Below are 23,579 nucleotides of genomic sequence, written 5' to 3' on the forward strand. Positions count from 1 at the left end.
TGCCATCTCCCAGCGCACACGGTGCTGGCCCTGCAGGAGGATGCTGGGCTGATGAGACCTGTGCTCCGGGAGATGCTGTGCCTTCTCAACGGCCAGTGTGGACCAGGGGGCTGGGGGATGTCATCCGTGCAGAGAGGGCATCTTGCAGCAGTGAGAGCAGAGGTGGGAATGAGGGGAGGGAGCGGGGCTGAGGTGAGGATCGCTGTGCCAAAGCAGAGCAATAAGCCTTGTAGAAACAGGCAGGTGGACGGTGTCTTCCATATGAGAGCAAAAGGACATGAAGTCCTTCTTGGCTACCCGCCATCTCCCACCCTGTGGCACCTCTGAGATCTGAGTCACTTCATCAAGGAGATGTGCCCAGGACCTGTAACACACCCATAACTAATTACTGTTCCAGCCCAGCTGCAAACTTCCCTCCCATCGCAGTTCCCACCTTAGGATGGCACGGTTCGGCCGCAGGGACCACGCAGTGTGCAGAGCCCCATGGCCGCCCCATGGCCACCCAGTGAGGTGCCCTCCACTACCATGAGCCTTCATCAAAGCCACCTCCAGGCCAAGGTCAGGCAGGAGACTCATGGTTGGAAGAGGCTGATGTGGGTGGGAGGAGAGTGGCAGGGAAGGGCATGTGAGGAGTTTGTAACCCCAACTGCTTGCACCTGCCCTGCTCCAGACATGTCTCCTCCTTTCACTCAGTCCTGTGGTGGGGGCAGGCAGGGACATGGGCATTCACTTAGGGGGGAAGTGCAAAAGCAAAGGACAAGACCTGTTAGGGAAAAACACTTTAATAAGGAGCTGAGTGAACAATTAAGAGAAGCATTTGATTTCCGCCCCCCATGGCAGATTGGAGTGTATACTCCACAAGTAAGGTCTGGTCCTCTGCCTGCTCGGTCTCCAGCAGCCCCACAGATGGGGCAGCCATGCAGTGGGCACCCCCCCATGGGAAACACCCTTGCCGCCAGCCCTGGCGTGCAAGCATTGCTACCTCCACCCCACTCCACTTGCCAGCTTGCAAACTCAGGGATGGCCCCACTATCTAAACCCTTCGGCCGCTTCCCCCAGCTCTTATCTGTTAGTGCCTCATCACCACCTGCAAGTGGAGGGGCCTTGAGCTACAGCCACTGCAACTCTGACGGAGCCCTTCCCTGCCTGCTCGCAGCTCCCCTCCTGAAAACCTGCATGTCCCATTTTAGCTGCCATAAGACTTGTTTAATTCCTAGTCATTTGTAGTGAACTGCATGTGCTACCTGCTAGCCCGAATTAAAAGGAAAAAGAAAATTCCCTGGTTGCTGCCACCTGCTTGCAACGCTCCCTAATGCTGCATGGGACTTGGGAGACATTATTGAGCTCAAGAGAAGGCCAGGGCTGTCTGGCCAGGGGCATCCGCATCCTGCACTTCTCCAGCTTGCTTCAGTGAGTAGCAGTGTTTTGGCTACTGGGAGTGGCACTGCCGGAGCCCAAAGAGTGTGGGCACCTGCACTTGGGGTGCCCAGACCTGGGTCTGGCAGGGCAGGCACAGTGCCCAGCACCTTCAAGCATCTGTGGGCATCTCGCCCCAGTGATGTGGGCATCGAGCAGGGCTAAAGGAGCTGGGAGCTGGTTTCCAGGCAGGTGCCTTCATGAAGGGAAGCGACTCAAAGGAAACCAAGAGTGCTCTCATCCTGTACCCTCTTCCTACCAGAAGCCTGCCCATCTTATTTAAATTCAGCTTTGGCAGCTGCTCTTTTTACAGGTGCTAATTTCAGCAAAGTGTCAAGAAATCCCCGGAGATGGTGCTATTTACACAGCATGAAGGGGGCATGGAGCTAGGTTTTATCTGGTGTTGCCGGCATTTCAGCCCCTGTTGTCGCTTCCTTCCTCTCCCATGAAGTCCTGCGAGAAGAGGAAGGCAAGTGTGAGGGACCAGGAGCTGGGGGTTTGTTGCACCTACAGCCTTTCTAGGAGCAGAAGATGGGGCAGGCTGAAGGCAGCCAGCTCCTTGCAGAGACAACAGTCACACGAGCGCTGTCATGCTGCTCCTTGCTTTTAGCCCAAGCGGGAGCTGGGTCCTGCCAGGGGAACTGAAGCCATGCGTTAGCTCTGAGCCTAGGTGCACGTGGGGAAGGTGTCATCTTTATAATGCTGGGGGACGAGGTGGGGGACAGTTTTGCATGGAGGAGGTACCTTTCTTGACTGCAATCACCTGAAAAAAGCTACCCAATGTCCAAAGCGCAGAGAAGCAGCAGGGTCTGCAGCCACCCAGCTGACAACCGGGGGGCAGGGAGAATCAGGAGGTAAATGCATGAGGGGGAGCCAGCCATGGGGGAGATGAGCAGCAAAGGGAGGAACCCAACGAACTCAGCTCAGCCTGTCAGTTGGTTCCTTAGCGCTACCACAGACCCCCATCCAGCAGGGATTTGCAATTTGCTGTGTCTGGGGCTTATCAAATGAAACTTGAACAGGCGCTCTGCAGAGCCAGCTGCACAGCTAGTGGGCAAACAGGGCCGGCAGTTCCCGTGAGCACTGGAGGGTTTGTGCTGTCACGGGTGAGTGGGAAGGGGCAGGATAAGGAACATCTCATGCTGAGACTGTTCCTCCCTGGCACCGGCAGCGATTCACGCCGGGAAATGTGCAGCTGGGATAATAATAACTAGGCATACCAAGGGAGTGATAGCTCTCAGCGCTCTCAGGGCAGTTGCCAAAGAAATTATTCTCCTCCAGGGCAAAACCATTTTCATTCTATTAATGATCCCTGATATGTTGCCCAGTGCCACTGCACAGTTCCTGTATCCTCACTTGTGGCAGCAATGGCGTGAGGGTCTTCAATAAACACTACCGGCTGCTTTCTGCAATTGAAATTACGGCCAACTAAACGTCTTCCATGGCTGGGCTGGCAGGGGAGAGGAGCGATGGAGACCTGCAGCAGGTCCCTGCAGCAGAGGCCAGGTTCACTCCCTGTAAAGGAGAGCCTGGAGGCTCTATTTAATAGCAATCAACTGCAGCAGGCTTTATGGATTTCCTGACAGCCTCACAACGCCCACAGCCGCTCTCCCCATCACCCAGCAGAGAGGCTCCTGCCTTGTTCTAGAGCATGGGCTGGCCGTGGGCTGCCTTCCCACGGCACCTCCCTGGGTGCAAGGGGGGAGCCTTGCTGCTGCACGGGCATGGCAATTACAGCACTGCCGTGTCTCGTGGTCTGTGGGTGCCCAGTCGCTGTGTGTGCCTCATTTCCTTCAGAATAAAGCACATTTCCAGCCTGATTGAGCAGAAGGAAGGTTTGAAAATGTGACCAGGGCACAACTTCACCACTCCAAGCCAGAGTCAGAGTGAGGTATTTTGAAGTGTCATGTCTTTAAGAGAATCAGTTGATATTTTTTTGGTTGTGCCTAGTGTGACCCCAGCAGACGTCCTGTTTCCCTGCATCTTTCATTAGTCTCAAGCTGTCCCTGGGTGTGCTTACACAGACTTACAGCAGCCAAACACACCCTGCTCGTGCTGTACAAGGCTGTCAGAGGTCTCCTGGCTGGACCTGCCTAAGCCAATGTGCCCTTGGGGCCACAAAGCCCCATGAGTTGGCTCTCCTGGGCTCCCCACTGGGGGAACTTACAAGAACCAGTCCCATCCTCAGAGTGAGTCAACATGTGGCTCTGAAAGTGCTGCAAGGGCTCAGCACTGCTCTGCTCACATCTGGGGCTGCCCTGGGCAGCACAGACCAGCCCTGAGAGACCCACCCCAACATCCAGGGCCCAGGGATGCCCTTTCATCAATTATTCCCGCCCTGTGTGGGGGACAAGAAGGGGAGCTCTGTGGGTCCACACTTTCTCTCTTTTGCCTGGCCAGCCCTACTCCAATCTGCTCCTTTCAGACGGAGCAAGGCCCATTCAGCATCTCCCACTGTTCCCAGCCACTGGCTCGTGGGGATACCAGTGCCTCGTCTGGGCTGTGTTGCCCCAGGACCAATTTCTGGCGTGGGAACCTGCCTAACGAACGTGGGGAGAGAAAAATGAATGCTGGTGTCCCTGGGAGCCTCGGGCACCCGCGGTGGAAGGGAGGTGGGCGCCCGGCTGGCCCCGTCGCTCCCTGCCGCCACTGCCCTGACCCCTTTAAGGGAGAAAGTGCTGCTCGGAGATTTGTGAATGGCTGTCCCCGCCCCCAGCCCGCCTGCCGGCCGCTCGGCCAATCAGCGCTCGTGCCGCAGGGCCGCAGCCGGCACACGGGCCTCTCTTAAAGGCGCACTGTCGCCAACGCCCGTCCCCACTGCCCCCTCTGCTGCCTGCTCGTCAGGATCAGACACGACGGTTTGGGAAGGCCCGAGGTGACCTTCAGAAGCGGGTCCCAGCCATGGAGTGAGGAGATGATTGCGAGGCACGGGCACACCCATACACATGTGTTTCTCAGGAGTGACACACCAGCAGCAAAAACCCTGGGTGATGGATGATGGTGTCGAGGGGTCATGTGCCACTTTCCCTCACCTTGGCTTCAGGACTTAGTTTGGACGTGGGATGGTCAGGTCCCAGGGACAGGGCACCCACAGGGGCCAGAGTGCACAGCTGGGTTGAGTTCCACCCCAAAGGAAGCCAGGCCATGAGCTCTGCCACCAAGCCACAGCATGGCGAGAGCAGGCAGCTGGGAGAGAGGTTTCATCACCATGCTCTTGTTCTGAACCAGCAGCAATGCCGCCGTGCTCCCACAGCAGTAGAGCCCCAAAGCTTGCAAAACCTCCCTGCAAAAACACCCCCTGAGACTCAGCTATGCAAAATCTACCACCACACAGAGGGGAAATAGCCGGGCAGTACGTGCCCAGCGAGCGGGAACAAACAGTGCAGCAATGGGACTGCAACACGCTCGCGAAGCCCCTGGCTTCAGCAACAAATCCAGCTCCAGGACCAGCCTGGGTCTCCCCCCTGCACCACAGTGCAGTGCCCCCTCGCTTGCTCTGCCACAGCTCCTCCTGCAGTTTGCTGTAGCCCGGGCTGTGAAATGATTTGGTCTAAAAATACCCCTTAAAAAGGGGGGACAGCCTGGCAGGACATTGCCCCATTTCCCGGACATGCACAGGTGGGAAGCTGATTGTGAGGCCGGGGAAGCAACACTGGCCAGGCATGATGCTCTCCATGCCAGTGCTTTGGGCACAGACACTGGTGTGCCTGAGCGGTGCCAGCCCTGAGAGCTATCTAGGCCACAGACCGCAGGAGGCCTTTGCCTGAGTCTCCATACTTGGAATAATTTTGAGGTGCAATGCCAGCGAGGCTCCTGCGAGGTGCTTTGTACCTGCAGGCTGCAGGGCTCTGGTGGACGCTGCCCTGGAGCAAACCCTCGCTTCCTGCAGCAGGGCATCAGGTTGGCTTGAAACGTTGGCACTGCTGCAGCCACGCATGGTCTAATCCCCCAGAGCAGGCAGAGCAAGGCAAGAGGAGGCAGCACACAGCAGACAGCACCTTTTAAAGGGCTCACACTCAGATTCACAAGAGGGATGATTCCCAAACCCACGCTCATCCACCGTCCTCCTTCCCCTGCAATTCCCCTGGCTCCTACCAACGCCGAGGATAATGGATGTCTCAGCGCAGCTTGATACTGATCCTTCAAATCCTAAAGACTAAAAACCTCCATGAGCAGTTATCATGGCAGCTCCATTTACAACAGTGCTGGTATTGCCTCTGCCATCAGAATCCTGATTTCCGTCCAGCCCGATGCCATTAAGATGCAGCGACGTTCCCCCAGCTTCAGCGCTCCAGATAGAAAGCAGCTGGCCTGCCAGGCTCTGCCTTCAAGCTTGGTTTGTTCCCTTACAAAATGGCGAGGAGAGCCTGTTTGTTTTGCAGAAATGCACCCAGAAGATTTATCCTCAGCCTCCTGAGATGGTGGGGCGGCTGCAAGGGGGAGCAGAGCCTGGATGGGTGGAGGTCAGGGTGGCACATCCTGTGGTCTGGGCTCTGCACTTTGAGAGCCCCTGATGGGTTTGTGCTATGGGAGACGGTCTCCAACGCTTCACTTTGGTCGCAGCAGGAATGTGGTCAGTCACCCGACAAGGCAAAGCAGGAAAGGAGGGACTTGGGTGCTGCTGCGGGGACCTTGCACTGAGGCTGCACCAGCTCATTTTGGAAACTTGATGAGCAAAACAGACAGAGACCCAGCGGGGAGAGTGCGGCAGCTCATGGAGCTCCTAACCAAGGTACTGATGGGGCTGGCCCCTGCTCAGTCCCCATCCTGCCAAAATGCCTGTGAATGGTCTCGGTTCTTGCTTTCAGAGTTACGTGTGAAACCCATCAGTGTGAATCTCAGTGTGCGAGTCACCCCAGCAGCTGTGCTCCCCTGGGGATGGGCAGACACAAATGAAGCTGGAGCATGAATCTGGAGGGAGGATGGATGGACTCCAGGCTCATCTGGATGACTCTGGAGTGTGGCTGTCTGTGGGATGCTCCCCAGAGCCTCCCCCTCACTGTCCTCTTTCCACCACTGCGTGGGAAACGCTGCACGCACTTGCACCATCGCAAAATAAATTCAAAACAATGATGATGACTTGGATAAATGGACAGACCAACAGCCCTATGTCTGGCAGGGCTTTTCTATGCTGCGCAGCCAGAAAAGCCTTGGGGTCTGCTGAGGATCTTCTTTTTGCCGCTGGTTTTAGATAGAAAGTCCCCAAACAGAGTAGGAACAGGTGGCCATGCATGGGCCTTTGGTTTGGCAGCCTGGTGGCTGTACTGGCTTCTTCATCCTTTGCTGAAGCTGTATATTGAGCTGAGAGTACTGAGGTCTAAGCATCTCCTTGTTCATCTCCGCGGCAGGAATAGCAAGAGCCTCTAGTAAAGCTGAGGCCATTCAACCCCAAAATGTCCACTGAAGTGACAGCTCTTACTGACACAGCCCATGCTGACCCCGCTTTGAGCAACAGCCTCCTTGGGACACAGGCAGCCGGCTGCCCAGCCGGGTGTCCATGCTGTGCAGGGCTGATGTATGGTTCAGTCTGAGTGCGCTACTGCAGACAGACACCTCCTGGCTTCAGCGCTTTGGCTTTCGAGCCTGTGTCTGCAATGTCAAAACACAAAACTGCTGGAGAGCATCTGAATGCAGAGCCCTGAAGTGATCTCCAGGCACAAAGTGGCTCATGTGACACCAGGGCAGCAGCCGGGGCCTCTGGATTGTGGGTTGCTGCTTTTCTTCTCCGCTTTTCCTAAAATTAAGCATGTTCTCAAAGGTGCATGGCAATGTAATGGGGAAGGGAGGTCCCTCAGGGAGCTGGTTCCTCCTCTGCTCCTATTGTTTGAGCATTAGCCGCTTCCCAGGATTTTGGGGTCACAGGGCTGATGCTGCTGGGCTCAAGCTGAGATAAAGCAGTGGCCAGTCTGGCCTGCAGTGATGGCTTTGGCTGTCTGACCGGCCAGCCCACAGAGAGGACACGGGGTAGTGGGGACAGCAGGGCACGTGCAACCAAGAAACTTCATGGAGGGGCTTTCTTCGGGGGCTGCATTCATTGTCAGACATTTGCCCGCAGCAGGGACCTGCTTAATTTCCCTGATGCTCCTCCAATAGCAAACAGTTATTTGGTGCTTCCCCTCTCACACACCTTGCAAAGAAAAGGAAGAGTGGTGGGGCTGCAGCCAGGGCAGGGGGCAGTGGGAGCTCACAGCGGGCATTTCTGCAGCAGCATCATCCACCACAGGTCGATCTCATCCCAACCCGCTGCAGGTGCCCTGAGCAGCTCCTGCCAGGCAAAGGCGCAGAGCATGGGAACGCCCTTCTCTTTGGCCAAAGGCAAATCGGGAAAGAGGAAAAAACACTTGAGAGAAGGATGGGGGAAGCAGACAGCCGGTCGCCACGCTGGCGACACAGCCTGCCTTTCTCTGCCAAATCCCCTGGGGAGCTCCACGGACCTTTTTGGCACTTTGGGTTATAGGGCAGACAGATGCATCTTCTTCAGCATCAGGTGCAGCGGGAGGGCTCCTAACAACCTGCCAGGGCGTTTCTGCAGAGCTGGGCTGTATCCTCCGTGGGATGCAGGGAGGGAAGGGGACATTTCTTGCCTCAGCCCAGCAGTGCTAAAGCACAGCCTGCACCGGGCACGCTGCAGGCACGCTCAGCGGCATCCCACGCACCCGCAGCCTGCGGGAGTGGCAGCATCCCCTGCCAGCGAGGTCTCCTATTCACCGGTGATTTCGGAGCACGCATGGAATGTCTGTCCTCTGAAGCAGTCTCGCTTGCTCTCTTTCCATCACGTTAAGACCTGCTGTTGCTCAGTGTCAGCTGTTGGGCTGAGCAAGGACAGAGCCACGGCGCTGGCGTCGGGCAGCGAAGCAACGAAACCCTTGGCAGGCGGGAGGGAGGGAGGGATGCACGGGCAGGCGACCGAGGGAGGGGCGGCACTGCACTGGCGCGATGACAGGGATGAAGTCAGAGTGGCTGCAGAGCCGTGCTGGGAGGCAGGAGAGGGTGACAGGGGAAGAGCAGCGCTTCCTCGCAGGCGCAGACTTTCTGCTCATCAGTGGTATTGTTCCTCGTTCATTTATCTTTGCAGCTGGTTGCTCTCTGCTCCCGGCACAGAGGATGAGAACGGCGTTTACTGAGAGAAGCAGCCTTCCTGCCAGCCTGTGAGCGCAGGCGAGTGGCACCGGCCACGGGAGCATCCTCGTGGGTCTTCCCACTGCAGATGCACACAAGCCCTGAGCAGCCCTGCTAAGGCAACCACAGGGCTCGGGGAAAGGTTGAAATGGAAGATTCGGCAAATAAAACCCCACAAACCCCAGAGCTCAGGCAGGATTGTGTCTCAGAGCACCTCAATAGGGCATTTCAGTTGGCCGAGTCCCTTTGCTCTTGCCCCGTTGAGGGCTGAACATCCACTTTCCCACGGATGGATGGTTTCAGCCCACTAAGCCTCAACATCAGGAAGCACGTGTTGCTGCTGTATTTACAGGTCCCACTTCTTTTGCAGCAGCCATTTGCACATTGCAGGGCTTCTCGGAGGGCACACGCATCCTCGCCAGCAGACAGAAAATTTCCTGTTCCTGGAAGTATTTGTACAGAGAGGCAATTTATTTCTCATGTGTCTTTCTGGCTAAAGGTTATGGTGCCTTTTGCTCTGCTATCACTGCTGGGGAGAGCTGTGGGCAGGGAAGAGGACAAAGCCAGGACAATAGAAAACTTATTTACATTGATGGATCCAATAAGAGAATTGCACTTACTTCAGGCAGGATGAGCCAGTTTATCATCTTGCCTTTTATCAGTGGCAGGGTGTCCACTAGAGCTCTTGTCCCTGGGATGATAGCACCAGGGCACAGCTGCTCTGCCCTGCAGCTGGTGCCCTCCTGCACTAGCATTAAATATCACCTATCATAAAAGCTTCCCTGGTTCTTCCAAGTGCTATTTGCCATCTCAAGTGTTTTCCTGAAACCCACTTTGGAAATGCCCATGGCAAAAGGCATGCACCAAAGGCTGGGGAGCAAGAAGTCACCGTGGAGGTGGGCAGGAGCTGGGTGTGTAGGTTTTATCTAGCTCTGACGCTGTCCTGAATGCTGGGGCTGTTGAGACTTGACATGGCAGGTGATGCTGGGCAGGAGCTGAGGTGTCTTCAGTGCCTTCATGCAGGAGTGAGGGATGTGTAGCCCAGCCCGTGCTGCAGTCCATCAGCACAGCCTGCCCCCAGACACAGCCAACCCCGTGTCACTGTCCAGGTCACTGACGTGGGGGACTGCTGGAAATGCTCCCGCTCCATCGGGGCAAGGCCTGTGTTCTGCGATGAAGATGACATCTCAGGGAACAGGCTCACTGTTGTGTCAAAGGTCCCCATATCCCAGCACAAGGGCTGTCACAGAGGAGCAGTGCTCAAGCCTGCAGCACCACTTGATCCCAGTTTCCAGGAAAGCTGCTGGGTCTCCACAGAAAGCTGAGTTTCAGGCAGGACTAAGGGAATGGCTAAGCCCAGCACTAAACACTACCATCCTGATGGTTTTTCCCTTCCAGGTCCCCGCTCTGCCTGTGGCCAGGCTGTGAAGTGGCCATTCTCTGGGATGAAAGAGACTGCAGATGAGAGAGCCCTGCCAGAGCACAGCCCTCCCAGCACCCTGTCATGCCCAGCTGGGTCCCCACTGCCCCCTCCCTCTCAGGGCAGTGACCCCCTGCTTCGGGCTGGCAGTTGCAGTCCCTGTGGATGGGTAACCCTGAAAGCACCAGTGCCCGGCACCGAGGACCAGCTCCTGACCCATACTGACACAAGCTAGGAAAGGAGGAGGCTGAAAATAAAAAAAGCTTCAGAAAAGAATGACAGGAATTATTTCAGGGCTGGAACAACCTGCCTCACACTGAGTGAGTGAAGAAGCCAATCTGTTTAGTTTATCTAAGGGAAAGTTCGTTAAGAGGGAACTTAGACGCATCTATAAATACCTACATGTTGGGAACATTTCTGATTGCCATGGTCCTTTATCCTAGCAAACAAAGGCAGCAAAATTTCCTGGGGCTGGGAGCTAAAGTGAGAGAAATCCAGGCTAACAGCAAAGAGCAGATTTTTAATGGGAAGGATAAATAACCATCAGGCCCAGCCAGGCTAAGGACACAGCATATTCCCCATCGCACGAAGTCTTAAAATCAAAGCTAGGTGACTGCTGCTAACGGAGACATTGCAACTCAGCCAGACATTTGGGGCTGGATGCAAGAGCTGCTGCACTCCACAGCCTGGGACAGTTAGGAAGAAAATCCCTTAAAATCTGACTGTTCCTGACTGATCAGGCTCTCAACCCCCATGGGTTTTGCCCCGTGACTCCCCCATCTGCGGTCGTGGTTCCCTCCCACTGGCAAACGGAGACCGGCAGCTGAGCTCATCTTCCTGTTGTGTTCAGAAAACCACCGTCCTGCCCTTCCAAAACTGGTAAAGATTTGGTGAATGTTTGAAAACATAGAGAGTAGCAAGAGGAAAAGGCGAAATTAAACAGTAAGGGAAAAAAAATGGGGCGTTACCCATTTTATTGCAGTCCAGAATAAGAAGGGAAACATTTAAAAAGGAGAGAAAAGAAGCAGTGCAATTTTCATATTTAAAATATTTCAGAAGAAGACTTTGACTTAGTAAACAAGCATATCTCTAACCACGCCAAGGAAAACAACGTTTTCATATAATTTTAAATCTGCAGTGAGCTCCATCCATCCTGGCAACTTCATCCCTCCCAAAAGTGCATTTTGCCCTTTGCTTGTCCCTAAAACTCCCCTCAAATGAGTAGCCCAAACAATGCACTTGCACCAGGAGAAAGCTGAGATTTATGATGCAATGCACATCCAAATAAACGGTGTTTCTAAGTAAATAAGACATCAGAGAAAAACTCTGGTAAGCTGAGGAATGGACCTGCCATTTACGAGCTCAGAGAAAAAAATATGGAAATCTGCAACGTGGGAGTGTGCCAGTGCTGGGGGCGAGAGGGATGGGGTGGGAGGATTTCTGGCTCTACGCAGCCTCTTTATTTCTGCGCCATATCCACCTGCCCTCCAAGCCCTGAGGGCTGACACCAGGCCATGGTAAATGCTAATGCAAGAGGATGATTTCTGTGTCATCCAGCCCCTGGTACAGGTGACTGCTAGATTTCTTAGCCTGAGCATCACCAGAATAGCCATGAGGAAACACTGCCAGCCCCAGGGGAGGAAAACGCCTCACTGGCACTGTCCCAGCAGTGCTAGGGGCACACAGCCCTGGTGGTGTCCCCTCAGTGCCAGCCACCGGCCGGGCTGGCAGGGTGGGACATGGTGTGGGGTGCACGGAGGCTCACCTGGGGCAGGGCGCTGCGAGAGCCGAGCACCAGGCTGCAGACGCTGGCCGGTGCCTCCGTCCTCCGTGCTGTCACCCTCACCAGCCGTGGCGGTGTCCCTGGTGGGCTATCCCCAGCCCCTGCAGAAAGTCTCCGCTCACCATCCTGGGACAGATTCTGAAACGAGACAGGGGGTACATGGGGGTAGGGCAGGCCAGCTGCCTCCAGGCCCCTCCACCACTTCTGGAAGGGCCTAAATGAGCTTTCCCCATGCAAGGGGCTCATACTGCCTTCAGAGAGCATCCCACCGCCTGTGACAGCCTGCTGTGACAGCCTGCCCTGGCACTGGCCGCATGGGCAGTGGGGTCACTGCAGGCGATGGTGGAGGCTGGCAGGCAGGGGACTCTGGGGCTCTCCTGCTGCTGGGTGGGGGTAGTTCCCTGTCGCATTTCACCTTTTGGCAACACAAGATGCCTCGAATACATTTTTTGGAGAAAGGATGGCGTCAATGGGCTTGGACTGAGTTTGGTGCAGGGAAGCCCTGAGACCAGCTGCTTTGATCGTTCCCCCTGCACGCAGGGCACTGCGGGGACAGCAGGAGTGCCCCTCATGCCAGCTGCACCAGGCCCACAGCTGCTTCCTCACTTGTTTCCACAGTGATTTTTAAATGTCCTTATTGACTGTCATATGTCCTCCGGGCTGCATGGCCTGGCCTGGCCACAGAGACCAGCAGCTGTTGTCAGCAGAGCTTGCTGTCGGGTGGATCGAGGTTACAGGAGACCCAAAAAACCCAAAGCAGGATCCCACTGCCTATGGTATAACATCATTAAGAGTTCATTCATAAACACAGACTAGATCTGCAGGTTTTCTTTAACTAGAGGGACTGTCAATGTGAAAGGGATCAAAAAAAAAATGGGGCTAAAATGGTTCCTGAGTCAGAGGGACACAGATATCTCCTGCACTGATTGTGGGCAGTTTTGTTCCCTCTGTTCTTGATCATCAAACTCCTTCAAAGTGTTCCTCCTTAGGAGACATCGTTCAGCTCCATTGCCCCTGTGTGCCATTCAAATTTAGTATCCCCACAGGTATATGATGGGAAGCTAGTTCAGTCTGTGAGTCAGAAATACCGTGTTTATCTGATAGGATTATTTCACTGAAAGGAGGAATCCCTGAATTTTTGCATTTCTGCACAAATATTCCTGTATCCCCAGTTCAGGGGGTTCCCACAGCATCCCTTAGCAGGGCACGAGGCAGTGAAGGGAACAGGAAGAGGGCCTGCAAAGGCACAAGGCAATTTTATTTACTTTGGTGCCTTTGAGATAACTGAGACCCTACTGCACAATTCCTGCCTCCCAACCTGGTGCTGCATCTTTTAAAAGGCTGTTGAAAATTAAAGAGAATGCAAATAAGAGAGACAGAAGTTATCTGAACGCTGGAAAAAAATACTGAAAAGGGAAACTTAAAAGACTCAACCTACTTCATTTATCAAAAGCAGCCTGTGAGGTGGCTACATCAGAGAGCTGAAACGCCTCCGTGGGAGAGAGCGTCAGACGGCAGCAACTAATCCAGCTACAACAGCAGAGCAGGAACCAGAGATGGAGCTGAAGCTATTTGCATTAGGAGTAATTCTATTAACACTTGTGAACCAGAGAAGTTGCCTCATTAGTGAGACAAGCGATGACAGAGGAGGTGTGGAAACACCCTGGGTATGAGCCGGCTTGGCTGCCGTGGCCAGTGGTCTCCTGTGCCCCTTGCCTCCTCCTTGGTGCAGGAGTGTGCAGGGTCTAGCCCCGCAGCATCGTGACAGAGTGGCTCTTACCTCGGGTAGGTTTTGGGGCTCTCTGGGTGTGACCACGGAGCTGGGCTCACTGGCCCCATGCTGCTGCCTGGCTGTGCCACAATGTGCATCTGGACTAGGAGGCTGCAGGGGTGCAGAGCGCAGTGTGAAATCGTAGAATTCATGGATATCTGCAAAACAGTGCGAGAAACTCCACAGGACCAGGGAGGGAGCCTGATACCAGTACCCTGCGTGGGGTGCAGCACCTGTGCCCACCCGCTCTGCCCCCAGAGCATCGTAGGCCTGAGCCCTCAGTGAGAGGCTGGCACCTGGGTGATGGGCTGGGACAGGGCTCTGCTGGCTCCCCACCCTTGATGCACTGCCCACCACACCCCCTCTGCAAAGCAAGAGGTGTAGTGGGGTGCCTGGCTCAGCAGGCAGTGCCCCGTGGCTCTGGAAGGCATGGGCATTTCTGTGGAGCAATGACCATGTGCTCCACAGGGATTAAGAGCAAACTGTGCTCAGCAACATCATAGAGAAACCCACCCCATCCCACTCTCCTCCATGCTGTGCCAGCCCCACGTGTGGTCCCATGTCCCTTCTGCTCGGAGAAGCCTCCTGCACCAGGCAGCTCCTGCCTGCCCTGACACTGCCAGGATTTTCCTTCCCCATCGCTGCTCCCCAGTGCCCCTGGCCTGTGGAGGAGCTCCCTTCCCAGGGGGACAGGCAGAGAGGGCACAGGGCACTAGGACAGCAGGCTCACGGTGTACAAGCTCTAAAGCTGATGGCTACAGCTGTGTTATCTCCAGCTCCTTCCCCGATAAATTCCCTCTTCCCACCTGGCATGATACCACCTGTGCACTGCAACAAGCAGATGCCACATATCCTTGCTCTGGGTTCCAAGGACCTGAGTTTGCTGCTGTAAATCATAGTGGCTCCGGAGAGAGGTGTGAAAATGGGGTGTCCCAGCCCTCACTGCTCCAGAGATAGTCATGGGGTGACAGTGGGATCTGTTGGCAGCTGCTGCCTGGGGTGTAGCTCCAGAGAGGCTGTGGGAGCCCAGACTCTCTGCTACCCGTCAGGAGCATTTTACCCTCTCCTGATCACACATGGAGGATTGCAGGGAGCAGCAGGGCTGCAGTGGGCTTCACTTCTCCTTAAGGAAGCCCCCACTGTCGTGCACTCAGGCAGCTGCCAGCCCCCAGCTCATCTCCAGAGACAGGTTGGACACGGACCTCCAGATCCAGCACCTCCGTAGGAGCAACAAAAGTCAATATACCCATTGCAGAAGTGTTTAATTTCAGAAAGGGAACTACATCAAAAGTGAGAAGCTTTTTTATGAAGAAACTGAAAGGGGTAACAAAGAGGGTAAAATATTTGTGGGAGGCACTGAGCCTATTTAGAGACACGCCACCGGAACATCAGAGCAAATGCACAGTGACTGGCTGGAGGATACTCTAAAGGCAAAAGGGAGGAAAGCAAGGCTGGGCTGCAGGGGAGGGGAGGCTATTAAAAGTGAGAAGACATTTAACTAACCAGCTGAAGCTGTGTCCAAATGAGAAAACCAGAAAGGATGGTAAATGCTGCCAGGTTAAAGGTAAAGCTCCAAAAGGTCGGCCAAAAGAGTTTGGTAAATACCTTGCAAAAGGCATAAAAAAAGTAATAAATCCCTTCAAGCACCTGGGAAACAGGAAGCCTGGTGCAGTCAGCAGGGCCAAAAAGTCACGGCAGCATAAATAAGCACTTGGAGTGAGGAAAGCCACAGCAGGAACCTGAGTTCATTTTCTGTACCTGTATCTGCGGAGGAGGCTGGAGAGCCCCTCTTCTGCGAGCAAGCCCAGGGGCAAGTGGTGGGTGTCAGCTCGATGGGGCCATGGCCATTCCCCTGGCATTCCCTGGGAACTCAGGGATGAAGTGGGTTCACCAGCCCTTCAGTGTGTGATTTCTCTCTTGAAACTATGCCACACTGAGGCACCACAGGGTATTAAATGCCCACTTTATAAAGATTTCCAAAGGAAATCTGGCGAGCGCTGGGCAATGTAAGCAGAGACATGCTGAGCACTGCCCGAGGCTATTTCCCAGCGAGGCTTTCACAAAGCAGGATTGCACCCCCAGACGCAAGTCCCCATCCTCTCCCTGTGCTTAACCACATGCCCATGCACTGCAGCAGCACATCCATGCTGCAGATGGGACAGGGAGCAGCATCGACCCCCATTATCCAGCTCCTAGGCACTGCCTGGTGACCTCCCAGCTGCAAGAAATAAGCTGCTATAAATCTTGTCTGCTGGCAGAGTGGCTCTGTGCCCACGGGGAGCCCAGCCAGGCCATGCAGCCACCTGAGTCCAGGGAGCACCGTGCCACTGCCCAGTGTTGATGCTGCTTTTGGAGCTGCTGCTTCATGCTGCATCATTGCCAGGCTCTGTCCTGTGCCCCAGGAGAAATGGGGCAGCTGGCAATGACGGGAGGAGTGGGAGTCCCCAGATTCACCCACCGCACCTGGGGCATTCCCTCCACAGCCTCCCAGGTGCTGAGCACGCTGCTGGCAGCCCCCGAAGCCCTCCCAAATCAGACATGAGGTCACAGCAAGCAGTCATCACACAGCCAGACAAACGGGACTTTGTTTTCATGCAAAAACATCTCTCTCTCTGGTTATAAAAATAGTCATTGCGTAACGGGATAGCAGGGGCTCTTGGCTGCGTGGATTACGCCTGGAATGCACAAAACTTCGCAAAAATGAAAACAGGATTTGAACAGCTCTGTCGTGGGGGTGCACCGCTGCCGGCATCCCTGTTTGTCACCCATCTGCTGCAGGAACACAGCCTTGGGCAGCCAAGCTGGCAAGGCGCCTGCAGAGCGGGAAGCTTGTCCTCTGAATCAGCTGCTCTCCACCTCTGAAACCCTCAGCCCATTTTAGATGCTTGCCAGAAGGGGGAAGCGTTGCTGGCTCCAGAGGTTAGAGGAGTTTCAGGATCAGGGGACGGGGTTCAGGCAGCAAAGGGCATGGCCGTGACAGGAGTACATTTTAGGACACATGTGCATGTGGTATTAAAAGTAATTTAAATATATGCAGGTTTCCTTCATTTCTTATGGGCATCACAAGTTGCAGACAAGTCTGCCTCACCTGCACACTTTAAGAGCAGCACTACCTGAAAAGCCTCAGTAAGAGGATGTCGTGGTAGCAAAAGATGATGCTGCATGTTCTGTCTTACAGCTCCATTTCTGTTTGATGATCCACTCTGGATCTAATAAGGAAGAGCAACTCAAGATTTACAGAGATTAGAATTTGTCTAACAATTTCCTCCTGGGGTCAATATGTCAAATAAATGTCATTAAATATTTCTATAACACCAACATCTGAGGGCTAATGCAGCACTCTTGTGCCAGCCTGCACACACACTTCCAGAAAATGACATTTCTTCCCCGATGCATGCACTGTCATCGGCTGTGTCACTGCAGATTTACCCCAGGCAGAAACTCCAGCCTTCCACCAGCCTCCCAGCTGCAGCCCTGCTGCTGTAAAGAGGATTCACACCTACGGCCACCACAGCAGAGCTTTCAAGCAAGCTATGAATTTTCATCCTTGGCTATGGGCTAATTTGCAAAAGGAGTCGTCCTCAAAGCTGGGAACCCTCCAGATTTCTTCAGTTTTCCACCCTGGCTCCTGCAACCACCTGGTGAAGCCACAACCGCCATCCCCAGCAGCACTGCTGGCAAGCTGAGTTCTCGGCTGGAGTTTTGCACCCAGAGACGCACTGTGGGTCAGCAACAGCCTGCCTCTCCTCGTGCCTCCACAGCAGCAAGGCTCTCCAGAAGGGACCTTTTTTGGGGTAAAAGGAGCTGCAGGGGAGTATTGGGGGGCCAAGCAGCTGACAAGTCCTCACTGGGGTCTGCACCAGCCACTGCTCAGGCACAGGAGAGGAGCCGAGCCCAGAGGGCTTTCAGGAGGAACGCTGCCCTTTGGGCTGCTGGCAGCTAGGCTGGCTGAGTGCACACAAACCCTGCCTGTCTGCCCAGCTTTGCCCGCTGCAGAGGGCACAACGGCCCCTTTCAGCCCTGGCTCCGGGAGGAAAGGTCAGGAAGCTGCTTCTGTGCGTGAGCCCCGTCCTCCCCAGCAGCATGAGACGAGGGTGAGCATCTCCATGAAAGGCTCGGGGGAGCAGAGGAAAAGTAGGGCCATGACTGCCCCAGTCCAGCTGCAGCACCTCTGAGCCCAGGCTCCTCGAGCACCCTTGTGCCGGGCTGTTTCCCTGCAAGTCACGCGCTTGCCTCCATGGCTTCTGACGCAGGGAGAGAGGGGCCAGGAGGAGGGAGCCAGCACAGACTGTTTTCCCTCTGCACCGCCAAGGAATTTCTTTTGTGTGGAGCAAGGGTTGGCGCATTCCAGCACAGAGCAGCTCCTGCATCGCTGCACCAAGCCAGCAGCCTTGGCACCGCTGGGGCAGGAGCCCTCCTGACAGAGTCAGCGTGTCCCAGGGCACAGGCAGCTCCTGGGAGAGGGAGTTGAGTCTGGCACTGTGGTCACAAGGATTTAAGGGGCTGTGCTGTGCTCAGAGGAGTCTGGCATAAAACAGGGTATGTGTACAGCAACGCTGGGCATGTTCACAGTGACAGATACATCCAGCCCTGGACACCACCCAGGCTTTCTCTGAACGTCCCAGCAGATCCTCCCCTGGAGCTGGGCAAACTGGGGCTTCTGGAGTCCACCAAACAGCTAATTCTTAAAATAAAAAAAGCCTATGGAAAGCCACATCCCTGGCATTTTTCACAGGGACCAACTTGGAAAACTCCATGAAGTTTGGCACTTCTGGTAGCTCTACTATGGCATAATGCATTTTGCTGTTCAAACTCGAGCTGGCCAATATTTGTCCTAGGAGAGCATTACCTGTAGGAGCATGCGTCCTGAGGACAGGAATGTACCATGCTCATGCATTCATGTTCCCCAGGGGTTTAAAAAAAGCAGACCTGTGTTGCTGAAAGGCTGCAAGAGGAGGGACCTCTGCAGGCTGAGACCTCTCTGGAGCCAGAAGCATGGCGTGGGGCAGTGAGATGGGAGCCTCTGTGCTGGGAGATGTACCCACAGCTCTCCTGTAAATCCTCCTCCCTTGGATAAACTCTGAACCAGCTCCATGACTCTGAGCAAACTTCAGACAGAGACGCAGCAGCCCACTGGGAAAAGGGGAGGGGGGTGAAAAGTAAATAAAATAGAAATGCTCCAGCACCCTCCCAGAGCTGTCACTGCACTCCAGTGGGTCCAGACCGTGGACACCGAGCAGACTCCAGGCACAGTGAGCATGCAGCTGGACACAGCATCACACGTGTCCACACAGGGATGGAGGAATTCACAAACCCACGCTCTGGGGTGGCGGAAGTAATTAATGCAAATTCCTAGTTAGATAAACACATCTAGAGAAAGCTGCTCTGGCACGGGGAACTAATATCCTGTTAAACCAGTTGAAAAGGTCACCAGCAATCAAGCGACACTCCCTTGTGCCAGTGTTGACAGGACACCAAGACAGACAGCTTAGAGCAGGGAAGTCTGTGCAGCGTCCGTGTGCCAGCGTGCAAACTGCAGCCAGCTCAGCCTGCGCATGGACGTGCTCTCTCCAGCTACACTCTCTCCACAACACTTTTGCGCTCCTATGAACAGCCCTGGGCTTTGGGAAAGCTGCTTCTCTGCCTTCATGCAGCCCCGGGGAGGGCTGGGGAAGCACACAAAAGCAGCCAGGGGTGTTGGGCTCCTGTCAGGTTTGCCAAAGCAATCACACCCCTGCTGGGGACCACTGCCTCCAGCTTGGGGCTAACTGTGGGCTGGGGACCATTTTGAGAGCACGTTGTGTAAATGAAGAGGCAAGAAAGGAGATGCATGCTGGTCCCTTTGGCATGGGAGCTCACTGCCCTGGGGAGCCTTCCCTTGCCACATGTCTCTGCAGCTCATGGCACAGATATCCCAGCACAAGCCCTGCACAAGGACATGCTGGGGCTGAAAAGCCTCCAGGTGATGCTTCAACAACAAGAACAAGGAAAGGAGAGAATAAAATAGCTCAGAACACACCACTCATCCCATGTATTTAATTTTCAGTGGAACACCTGAAGCACAGAGGAGCTGCAGGCAACTCAAGGCTGTGTGGGCACAGAAATGGGTCTCTGGCCTCAGACGTACAAAGAAAAGGCAAAAGTTGCCGAGAGGGAGTGCCAGGACTGAGACAGCCTTGGGTCAAAACACACTGAGAATGAGGCACAGACCATGCATGGAGCTCTGCACCCCAGGGCCCAGGTCCTCCTCTGGGGTGTAAAGCTTCTGGGGTGCTTTCTCCTCCTTCCCAGCAGGGAAACTTGGCTTCTGTCCCAGGAGACCTGGGAACAGAAACCACCAGGGCTGCATGTGCTTCCTTGAGGCCCACGGTGAGCAGGGCTTAAGGAGAGGAGCTGAGCGGGAGCTCCTGCCCTTCTCAGCACACTGCAGCTTCTGCAAATGGCCTCTGGGATTACCTCCAAAATTAGTGTCCTAAGTGAACCTGAGCAGCCAGGATCTGGTCTGCTCTGGCAGGGAATAGAGCCAAGCAATTTCAGAGTCCAAAACCACTGAATTTTGTTTTTCTAAAAAAAAAAAAAATACTTTGCAAAGAAAGTGCATTTTCAAATTACTTTGTTCAGCAAGATAGCCATGTGTCTTGCATGGAGAAGCTGTGTAGTCCAGTGGGACTCCAGCTGTATTTGTCTAAATCCACATGGAGAACTTCACGCTGTGCTCAAAATGACATTTTCTGGTGCCCAGCCCCAAGATGAGCCTCACTGTCAAGTCTGTTTCTTGTGTGAAATGGAACCACTTGCAGTGTGTTACTTGCAAGTGCTCATAGGTCTAAGCACAAAAAAGGCCAGAATACCTCAAAAGTTGGGTACATGTGGATTCTTTCTCAAAGACAGAAAAATTTAGTTTCCCCTTCAGGTTGGCAGCAGGAATGGAAAGTAGCAGGTTGTGATGGGGCTGAGGGGTGCAGGGAGGAGCAAGGCCCCGTGGCGGGGCGTCCTTGGTACGGCAGCAGAGCTGGAAACCCAGCAGTGGCTGTGGACACACCACGCCTGCACAGCACAGAGGATGCCTGAGGCATTGGAGAATCCTTTAGCAGGTGCTGAACAGTTCTGGCATGGCCTGATGAAGGCGTCTTTATCCCTTGTCCACAATCACCTGACTGAGGAATCCTGTTCACGTCGCAAACACCCAGTGATAGCAGCCCTGACCCCCAGCACCTCCTGCCCAAGCCCTGGAGATGGAAGACAGTCCAGCTCCCCTGGTGTTACAGCCACCCATGTGTTTGCACAGGATGCACCCAGCCTGGTCAGTGTCAGGCACCCGTGCAGGATCAGGCCCCCAGGACAGCCCACTGACTGCAAAGTCCCAGAGACCGCAAGGCAGGGGCTTACCCAGCAGAGCCTGGAAGAGTTCACTTTGGAAGATGTGAGAGACTTTTCCAATGGAGGCCTTTAGCTCCTGCTCCTCTGGGGACCGCAGGGTGCTTTGGTATCTGGTCAGAATTTCCACTGCCCGTTCAGTGTCTGCAGAGATGACACAGAAGTAACAAGGCATTAACACTGAAGGATGGACAGACATCATCAGGGAAGGCTTGAGTGCAGTCTCGGAGCAGTGCAAAGGGCTCACCTGGATAATGCCTCAAGTTGCCTTCCAGCTCTGCAATTTTAACTCAGACAGCCACAAAAGCAGCGTCCTTCCACATACCTGTAAGAGCTACTCCCTGGTGTGAGGTGCAGAGGGGCCATGGCAGAGACACAGGCAGGGGCTGGAGGGGGGTGGTTCTGCCTGTTGGCCCTCCTCAACCCTGAAAATCAGGGGCTAAACCCAGGTTGACTCACCTCCAAAACCCCGTGGCACTGAGAAACCTGACAAACTCTGCCAGCTCCTAGGCAGAGAAGCCATTCAGGAGCTGGAGACACGTCCCGGATGCACAGGGCTGTAAGTACTATCACAGGAGTTGCAGTCTCCCACACGGGGCCAGACGGCTGCAGCAAAGCTGAGCACAGCCCCACTCACGCAGTGCAAGATACTGTGAACAGCTCAGCTACACAAGTGACAAAAATTGGGTTTCTACAGGGTGAAGCGTAAGAATTGCTCCATGCAGCAGGCAGCCTTGGGTCAGCAGGAGACACAGTGGGAAAGGAACATGATGCCTTGGGGTCAGGGAAGGAGGAATGCTGGCCAGGAGGGGAGCTGGAAGCTGCCATAAAGCAATGCTTTGATTAAAGATGGGGCTCACCACAGCTGTGAGACAACCTTGGACTTAAAATAGTGGAGTTGCGATCTCTGTGTTAGGACACCTCCATGCCTCTCTGGGCAGATGCACGAAGCTGCCAGTCCAGCTCCAGCCCCAGATGTGACCCATCTCTCAGGCGGGTGGGGAGTTCCCGTGGACCTTGAGCCTGTCCGAGTCCTATCAGTGAATATTTCCCTTTGTCACCCAGGCAGCCCACAGACAAAGAGCGTCTGTGTGAGGAGGCGGGGGAGCTGTCCCGCCACTGTTGGGTACTCATCTTTTAGCCCAGGAACTCATGCAGAAAGGATGACCCTGCTCATCTCAGGACTCTCGGCAGGGAATTCAGGTCACTGAACAAGGGGGCCTGTGTCTGCTAGGGTGCGTGCCACCTGCTGTCCCAGCTCACCCAGCCAGCTCCCCCTCTGCTGAAAGGGGAAGGGGGTCCTGCCTGTTTCACTGGCCCACACTGACTCATCGTGGGAGCAGAATAGAGAAAGGAGCCTCGAGAAGTGTGAATAGCTCCTGATCAGAGCTGGGCTCCACGCTGGCGCTGGGAAAAGCAGGAACTTCCCCAAGCTCCAGATTTATTGGGCTTTACTAAGGGCTTTCTTTTCTGTAAGATCAGACAGTGGCTCCAGACACTGCCCAGCATCCCGCGAGCAGGGTTGAGTCATCTTCGCCTGGTCATTCCTGACCTTTTCAGCAGAAGCTAAAGAAGCAGGTGGAGAACCAGGGCCACCACAGCAGCACATAAAAACTGCAAACCTGGTGCGAACATCCCCCCACAGTCCAGGCTGCACAGAAAGAACAGCATGCACCCTGCACTGATGGCCACCAGCACCGGGTGACAGCCAGCTGGGGCAAGGGAACACTAGCCCTGGACCACCAAACCCAGGGAAGGGCTGTGCCCCCAGCACAGGGGACAGACCGGAGCACCCCTTCTGCAGCACCCAAGAAAGAGCACATAGTGTCCTGGGCCCATCTCACCATGCCTCAAGGTGTAAGTCCCATTTACAAGGGATCCTTCTTGGCAGGACCCACACCCCCATGCCTGCCTTCCCCTCAGCACCCAGGGGTGCTGCAAGCAGAGCATCCCATGGCCGCCCGCTCCGAGCCACGGTGGCACTAGGACGTGTCCCACAGCCCAGGGAAGCCGGGGCACCCGGTCCTCAGGTCTCAACCCCGGGGGTGCACCGGTCAGGGCTGCCCAGCCCGTGGCGGGGAGGGAGGGAGAGGGCGGGAGCTGCCCGGCAGGAGCAGGGGGCACCGGGCGCGATCCCGGTGCCGGTACCGGCAGGGCAGACACTTGTTGAGCGCGGCGGGACGCGGTGCCCGGCGCTGCAGGCAGGGCAAGGGCGCTCCTTACCTTCCCGGCGGATCATCGCTCCGCCGTGCCCGGCGGCCGCGCTCCGGTCGGTGCCAGCCCGCGAACAGCCGAGCCGCCGCCCGCCCCGCCCCGCGGGAACCGGCCGAGGAGCCACCGCCCCCCGGCACCGCCTCCGGGAGCGCCTGGTCGCCGAGAGCTCTCCCGCTGCTTCGACCCGCCCTGGGGCGCGGCTGCTCGGGAGCCCGCCGGGCTGCGGGGCGGCTCGGCCTGCGCACCCCGCCCCGGGAACCCCGGCAGGCACGCCCGGCTCGGCCTCCCCTCCCTCCCTCCCTCCCCGCTGCGGAGGGCCCGGCCCGGAGGAGCCACCCGGCCGCCGGCACCGCTTCCCCGCGCTGTCACTAGATGGCACGGACGCGCCGCGGATCAGCGCCCGCCCCGGGCCGGTACCGGCTGGGCCGCGCCTGCCCCGGGGCCGGCAGCGCTCCAGGCAGGCGGGGCCGGCGGAGAGT

General features: G+C 55.6%; 1 protein-coding gene across 4 annotated transcripts in view; it reads right to left on the reverse strand.

Moving 5' to 3' along the window:
* DLG3 (discs large MAGUK scaffold protein 3) overlaps window positions 1-23,471 on the reverse strand; it is a 78,829-nt gene extending 55,358 nt beyond the window's left edge. For 2 of the 4 annotated variants that reach the window (XM_074835607.1, XM_074835604.1), the window contains exons 1-3: window positions 20,899-23,046; window positions 13,519-13,667; window positions 11,721-11,876 (exon numbers count right to left, since the gene is read on the reverse strand). In XM_074835607.1, coding sequence (XP_074691708.1) covers window positions 11,721-11,876; window positions 13,519-13,667; window positions 20,899-21,088 — 495 coding nt within the window. In that variant the 5' untranslated portion in view covers window positions 21,089-23,046. Of the gene's footprint in view, window positions 1-11,720; window positions 11,877-13,518; window positions 13,668-20,898; window positions 23,048-23,109 lie in introns of those variants that run through there. The other 2 variants (XM_074835606.1, XM_074835605.1) reach the window with 2 other exon arrangements.
* Between the last annotated feature and the right edge of the window lie 108 nt (window positions 23,472-23,579).

The sequence above is a fragment of the Strix aluco genome, chromosome 10, assembly GCF_031877795.1.
Source record: "Strix aluco isolate bStrAlu1 chromosome 10, bStrAlu1.hap1, whole genome shotgun sequence".
In the NCBI taxonomy this organism is placed as follows: domain Eukaryota; kingdom Metazoa; phylum Chordata; class Aves; order Strigiformes; family Strigidae; genus Strix; species Strix aluco.